The sequence below is a fragment of the Ictidomys tridecemlineatus genome, chromosome 1, assembly GCF_052094955.1.
Source record: "Ictidomys tridecemlineatus isolate mIctTri1 chromosome 1, mIctTri1.hap1, whole genome shotgun sequence".
Classification (NCBI taxonomy): domain Eukaryota; kingdom Metazoa; phylum Chordata; class Mammalia; order Rodentia; family Sciuridae; genus Ictidomys; species Ictidomys tridecemlineatus.
In genome coordinates, this window is record NC_135477.1 from 36,330,649 (window position 1) to 36,338,405 (window position 7,757).

Consider the following 7,757-nt stretch of genomic DNA (forward strand, 5'->3'; position numbering starts at 1 on the left):
TAGCCAATATCAAGCATCTAGTAGGCGAACGTTACATGGTAGACATTATTATTTTTCCATTTAACGCTCACAATAGGCTGCAAAGATGACAGCTATTATTATTTCCCTTTCGGGCGGATAAGAAAACGCAAGCTTCGGCCCCAAACATATTGATAAAAGAAGGAAAAACCGGAATGGGGAGTGGTTTTTGTCCAAAAGTTCTATCCACTAGGGGTCCCTTGTGTCTGGAGTAAGTCACCTAAATTAAACGCGAAGGTTGGTTTCTATACTGTTCCCAGAGTCTCTGCAGAACTCTCCTAGTACCGACCTCCTGCTCAGTTCCTGGCCCTGAGACTCCAGTTCGTGGCTGAGAAACCCACGGGATAGAGACGAGTCGGTAGTTTGCTTTCTGGGCGCGGAGTGATTTGGAGAAGGGCGGTGCGGGGCTGCGGGAAAGTTGGTGCAGAGGATCCAGCCAATGGAAGAGCAGGGGAGGAAAGGGATCCTCTGTACTTTCCGCAGCCTTCCCGGGAAGCTTCAGGATCTCGCAAAGAATTCCCTTGCAAATCAAAGTAGGTGGTTCACTTTTTCAATAACTTCTGCCCCATACTGGGATGCAATGGCATCTTAGCCCGATCTGTGCAGGCTCTGGGTGTTAAACCAAGCATCCCCCCACCGCCTGCTCCCCCGCCTCCCAACGCAAGTGAAGGCTTGCAGTCGCAGCCCTCGCTCTAGACTGCTATGCTTCCTGCTCCCGGTCACTGGTCTTGGATGCGCTGGACGCGGCGCCACGAGTGTCTGCACTTGCAAGCTCAGAATCTTCCCGGCAAGTCTGCATACGGTGGGTTGAGCCGGGAGGGAAAGTTCCTTTCGGGAGTCGCTGGAATCAACGGAATTTCCCATCCCTCCACGTGTCCTATATGATATCCAGCGTCAGTTACCCGCGAACAGCCAAGAATGCGAGGCCCCCTCTACATAGCAATTCTTTTGCCTTTCGCTGCTGTGTAGACCGTTATAGAGCGAGCACACAGAAGACTCGGACGGCGCAAGGTACGACTCTTTTAAAGAGTTTCTTTTTCTTTTTTAAATGAAGTTATGCTTGCGTCTTGATGGAAACATATATGCAGTTTTATATATGCATTAAAAATACAAGTTGAGTGGCCAAAAATTCATGGAAACTCAACGCCGTAGGTTAGATTTGTACATTATGTTGAGTGTAAGTTGCATGCCAATTGAAAAAAAATGAATGAGAACATAATTCTTCATGCATATTAAAAGTTTCTGACTTACATGCATGTATAAAAGCCATTAGAGGCAGCTGTGCTTGGGTGTATTTGTAGCAACTAAGCATCTCTGCGGGTTCTTTATTCAAGTTCCGTGCAGCCTGGAAAAGGAGTGAAAAGGCTGCTGACATCACTCGGGGCGGGGCCGCCAGTCTTTAAGAAAAGTCGCGCGGCTGCAGCTGCCAGGCACAGCTTCATCATGAGCTGCTACAACAGCTCCGAACTCCAGGTGCTTTGCAGCTCCAGCCAGCTATTCCTGCAGCCGCTCTGGGACCGCCTGAAGACCTGGGAGGCTTTCATCCAGTCGCCCTTCTTCCCCGTCCTCTTCTCAGTCATCACCTATGTGGGCTTCTGCCTCCCCTTCGTGGTGCTGGACGTCCTGAACCCCTGGGTTCCATCTCTGCGCCGCTACAAGATTCATCCCGATTTTTCGCCATCAGCCCGGCAGTTGCTGCCCTGCCTGCGACAGACTCTCTACCAGCACGTGGTGTACGTGTTCCCCTTAACGCTGCTACACTGGGTCCACAGCCCCAAGCTCCTGCCACCCGAAGCCCCCCAGCTGCTTGAGCTAGTGAGCCACATCGTGTTCTGCCTGTTGCTCTTCGATGGTGAATTCTTTGTGTGGCACGTGCTGCACCACAGAGTGCCCTGGCTGTACCGCACCTTTCACAAGGTGCACCACCAGAACTCGTCCTCGTTCGCTCTGGCCACGCAGTACATGAGCGTTTGGGAGTTGTTTTCCTTGGGCTTCTTTGACTTGGTGAACATCAAGCTCCTCAAGTGCCACCCGCTCACCGTCCTCATCTTCCATGTGGTCAACATCTGGCTGTCAGTGGAGGACCACTCAGGCTACGACTTTCCGTGGTCCACTCACAGACTAGTGCCTTTCGGGTGGTATGGAGGCGTGGCGCATCACGATCTGCATCACTCTCAGTTCAATTGCAACTTTGCCCCTTACTTCACACACTGGGACAAATTACTTGGTACCTTTCGCCCTGCACCTCTGCCAGCTTGGTGGAATTGTGGCTGTGGTGGGTGCCCCTCCTAACCGTGACTGCTCTGCATTTCCCACTCGAATCGGAAGCAATATACCTGAGCTATTTAAAAAAAAAAAGACTTAACTTATTAACTGATGAAAACTGTTATAGACAAAATCTGATGTATTTTTGCAATCTGACAAAATAATTTATATAATATATGTATATAATACAATTGAATTCTTGGTGTCAAATTCTAGCTCACTTCAATAACCTTGATTGCTGACATAAATTTAGACAGTTATCACAGGCATATTTAAAGCATCTCTAAAAGGATTTGTTTATGGAACAAGGACTTATGTTTAAAAGTGTCTTAGAATTGGGATAGAGTTGCATCTTTGTGGAGTATCTAAATTCTGACTCTATTCATAAACATGTACCTGCTGGACAGTGACTTAAGATTATAGTACTTTTTTGTATTTTTAATAGAATTGTATATTTATATTGAAAGAAATGTTATTTGTGCTTAAAAAGTGAGAAAGAAATAAGTAAATCAAATAAGTACTGGGCTTCTGTTCACTGACATTTTGATGAAAAATAACTAAACAGGGAAGGGAGAGCTGGGATGACAAATGCTTCAGAGCTTACCATGGAAAGAGAGGAACCTGGTGGTGGGGTGTTTTGTGGGGAAGGGGGTTAGAAGAAAGAAGGAAACAGGAGAAGGGGGGGCTCTCTGTTTTGATCTAGATATTTCACAGAAAGAAAAACACTCATTCTGAATATTTTCCAGGCAATTTCTGCACAGCAGGCAAACAATACAATTACTCTATAAAGTTTTACAGAGCAATCAACACTGGGCAATCATTGATTTATTTCAAGTTGGGTGTGTAGAAGGACTTACAGCATTAGAAGAGTGCTTTTCTTTGCAAAATTGGTAGTGTATTACGTTCATTAGAGTAGCTGATCCATCCAACAAGGGATTTTGAGTAAGCCCTCCTTTTCAGGAATCCATTCTTAGCTAGTGCATTGTTATAATAATCATCAAAACATTGCCTCTGCAATCTGGAATTTTTGCATTTTCCTTTTATTAGATTAAGGCAGACGTGCAAAACCAGAGCTCTGTCTTAAAAAAAGATCCTTGAGATCTTTGGTTTCTCATCTGTAAAAAGAAGATGGTGTTCCAGATGTTCTAGCAGATTACTTGTGTTAGCAATTGTCCCTGTTTCTGGTCACATACCTGTCACCAATCAAGCAACCCATCTTGATGCTGCTTAATTATTTTAATGTTAATTTTGAACTATAGTTCATAAAAGGTAAAGTTAAAAACAAAGATAATTTAAACAGAAATCCATAAAGAAGGGTAACTTTTCATGTAATTCTTGACTCATTATATGTGAACTGAACTATTGTATATAAAGGTTTAAAAAAATCCATCTAAAGACCGGATTTCCACAATCTGCCAATGAGATTCCTGAGAAATCTTCTAAATGAATGGCAGTGTGCAGCTGGAATATACCTGGCCTCTCTGTTGACATTCTCATGTTTCCTCAAGTGTGTTCCCTTGTTTTCTTGACCAAAGCTACCTCCTCCTCAGGACCATGCTTGAACTAAAAGATGACATGATTTAGAAAAGTGAAATCTGCAGAAAGAGGAAGTGAGAAGTGAGGGGTAAATGTTACACTGGAGGTAGTACATTGTGAATGGAGAAAGAAACAGGCAGGAGTGGAATATGTGGTGCAACTAGTTATTGTGAACACCCAAAAGCTGCTCCATAAATCTTGGAAAATGACAGTTGGTCACAACTCACTCTCAGTGAACTTTTAAAAATGTCCCATGCTGCCTTACCATATAAGGAAACTTTAGATTTGAGGCAAATTGGACACATGGAAAGTATTAGGATTTCAAAAAACTTTCTCAAAATTGTTTCTCAAAATTGTGTTCAATGGTCAATGCCTTGTAAGGTGGAACTGGGGAAGTTGGAGAATGAGCAATTTTTTTTTCAGATAATCTGAGAGCCTAATAGTAATTATAAATAGTTCATATTGGCTTGTACTTTAACCAATTTCTTTACTTGCTCTTTGAAGTATAACCAGAAGGGATGAAGGATAGTTAATATCATCCCCAAATCATCACTACCATCATCATCAATGTCATCCTCATCAATGTTATGGATGAAATATTGATACCTGCATATGTCACATTCCTTTTCTAAGTAATCCTAGGAGTTGGAGCCAATTCTCCCAAACTTAGGTCTCATAATGTTTACTATGTCTCTCTTCTGATGTGTATAAGACTTTTCACAACTTCCAGAGAGATGCAAACCCTGCAATGCCAACAAATGGCCTCTTTCTGCTCTTCCTTCTTGGTCACTACTGCTAAAACACAGTGTTCCCCTGGCCCACTACTATGATGCTGGTGCAGGCCTGGGGGGTTGCAGGAGAAACTGGGAAAGGTAGATATAGGTCAGTCTGAGCAGGAAAAAGGTCAAGGACTCCATCTTCGGCAATCCTCATTGATCCTGGGTCAAGAGCACAAATATTGAAGCCAGATTACTTGGGAGGAATCTGGGTTCTGAAACTTACTAGCTGAGTGACTTTGGACATTTATTTAACCTTTCTGCACCTCAGTTTCAGTAAAATTTCATCAGTACAATGTGGATTATCATAGGATGTCTCTCACAGAGTTGATGTGAGGGGTTTTTGAGCAATTCGATGTCAAGGGGTGGGTGGAGGTCTTGGCTGTAGTGTTTGCTGTGATTGAAACTACACCATGTAACAGAACTGCCGCAAAATGAGACTTTCTGCCCACAAACACGCTTGTGCTCTCCCATCTCATAGGGAGCCAAATGAAGTTGAGGTTTTGATCCTGCTTCCACCCCAAGCCGTTTCTCTAGTTATCCTTTCAAGGCAAAGGTTTTGGAAAGAGACAGAAGTCTATGTTTGTCTCATTCTATTTCCTCATTTCTGAGTCATCCCATCCCCACCTCTTCCTGAAACTCTTACTCTGGGTTCACTATCTATATTCCTAATTATCAGATCCGGGGATTTTTTTCCCCTTTTAGTTTTCCATCTCCTGTTTTTTTTTTTTTTTTGTGTGTGTGTGTGTTTTTGTAAACGAGCCTGATTTTTTCCATAATTTTTTATTGGTGCATTGTAATTATACATGATAGTGGGATTTGTTGTTATGTATTCATACATGCACACAATATAACAATATGATCTCTCTTCTTTTTAAAATATTATTTTAGTTGTTGATAGACTTTTATTTTATGTATTTATATGTGGTGCTGAGAATCTAACCCAGTGCCTCATGCATGCCAGGCAAGCGTGCTACCGTCGGGCCCCAGTCCCCACTGGTCTCCCTTCTATTTTCATGAGATCCTCCCCCACCTTTTCCCCCCTTTTTCCTCTCTAGCTTCCACATATGAGGGAAAACATATGACCCTTTACTTTCAAAGTTCAACTTATTTCACTTAATAACCAGCCTCGTCTTAGAATGTGGTTCTTGCTTGGTTTCAGTGAGGTTTCTCTAAATCTTTTCCTTCCTAATTCTCCAGAAGCTGCTTCTTTTTCTTCTTCTTTTTTTATGGTGGTTCTATGGATTGAACCTAGGGATCATGCATGCTAGGTAAATGCTCTACCACTGAGCTGTATCCCCTGCCATGTTTCCTCTCCCTTTGATGGCTCCTCATTCAACATAACAGGAAGACAAGCCTTAAGGTACTAGTCTTTTTATTTTTTAAAAAAATCTGTATTGTGTGTCATGTGTGTTCTTCCAACCACCTCTTAATGTACTATGTAATCTCCCATTGCATTGCATTAGAGTATGTATGCAAAATGTGGGCACACATAATATGTACACAAACCATGCATATGTGCATATATACATGACATATGTATAATATTATATATACGATATATACACACACTGTGCAGAAAAACTGTATGGATGTCTGCACACTGTTATATACATATTTATATGCTATATGTATGCATATTATACATATATACAGGCAGTTTATATGTATACATGTACACTCCTATATGCACACTATATATGTTATGTGTAGATATTATATATTGTCTATATATTGTGTATATATGCACATGGTACATTGTTTCATAAATTTTGGAAGCATTAGAAACAAAGCTTCACTGTTAATCATATCTTCCTTCATTTCTTGTTCATCTCCATCCACCATCACTAATCCATCCCAGTTTTCTACTCAGGCTATGCTCACAACTTATAATCTTTATTCTAGGGAAGGTAACAGTCTCCTGGGAAAGAAAGCCAGGAAAGCAAATCATCTAATCTAACATTACTGACCAGTGCTGTGATGGGGATGTTAATAGTTATTATAAAAGCCCAAAGAAAGATGGGCCATTGGAGCTAAGTCATGAAGGATTTCCCTGGGTTCACCAGGTAAGACAAAGGCACACCTGGAAAAGCTAGAGCATGGCTAAATCAGAGACAGAAGGAAAAACTTGGTATTCTTGAAATCTGAGAGTAAGCTCAGAGCACTGAAGGAACCAGAAAGGAATTTCAGGGCACATGTCCAGCGAGGCAGTGAGGGCCTGGGTTTGGGTCCCAGCTATAATAAGCATTGGTTGTCTTGCCTCTTGACAAATCATTGAAACTCCCTGGGACTCTGTGCTCTCCTGCCTATGTCATAGGGGTTTCGAGAGACCATATGTAAACAGGTTTGAAGTAAACATTCGAGCTTGCTATAATTTGTTGATTTTTTAAAGAATAGGTGAATGAGTGTGTAGAAAATGGAATTTGAATAATGGAGATGGCGGCAGGTGCTGCGCAAGCTTTAAGCAAAGGAGTAAAGTGATTATATCTAGTTTAAGACAATAACTGGCAACAGAAAGTAGTGAATGTTATTTCTGTTCATAGGCCATGGCAAGTTCTGTCTGGATTTTAAGCTGGCTCCACTGCTTATTAACTTTATGACTTCGAGCAAGTCACTTAATCCCTCTAAGTTTCCTCATCTGTAGAGGGAATCATAGTACCTACCCTTAGAATTGTAGTGAGGAATAGGGAAAACAACATTTAAAGAACTTGGCACAATGCCTTACATATGACAAGCTCCTGTGGAGACTAGCTCTTTGTTACAAGTTGTTAGAAAAGTGTTATGATTACAGATAGAGGTAATGAGCCTGTCACTGAGCAAGTGTGGTTAGGGTGGAGAGGAAGGATTGGATTTATCCTCTATTATAAAAGGTTTTTTTTTATTATGAAAGTAATGTATGCACATGGTAAGATGTTAAACACTAGAAAACAATGAAAAGTAAAAAGTTAGCTTCCATTCACATTCTATTAACTTAGTTCCACTGCAGATACGATCCCTCAACCCTTTCTTGGGTATCAAACCAAAAAAAGTCCAGTTTCTCTCTCTTCTCCTTTCAAGCTGTCATGTATTAAATGGTTTTTAAATTAAAAAAAAAACTAGTGTGAATGAAATTGTTTACGTGAAACCTCACAGGCATTTTTACCCTCTAAATATTTTTACTCA

At 41.5% G+C, this 7,757-nt stretch overlaps 1 protein-coding gene across 1 annotated transcript; it reads left to right on the top strand.

Moving 5' to 3' along the window:
* The first annotated feature begins 223 nt into the window (after nt 1-223).
* Nucleotides 224-2,808, top strand: Ch25h (cholesterol 25-hydroxylase). The gene is made up of 2 exons (XM_005342995.5): nt 224-1,029; nt 1,353-2,808. Exon 2 carries the CDS (start codon nt 1,462-1,464, stop codon nt 2,308-2,310), a length of 849 nt encoding a protein of 282 aa, XP_005343052.2. The 5' UTR covers nt 224-1,029; nt 1,353-1,461; the 3' UTR covers nt 2,311-2,808.
* Nucleotides 2,809-7,757: the final 4,949 nt, after the last annotated feature.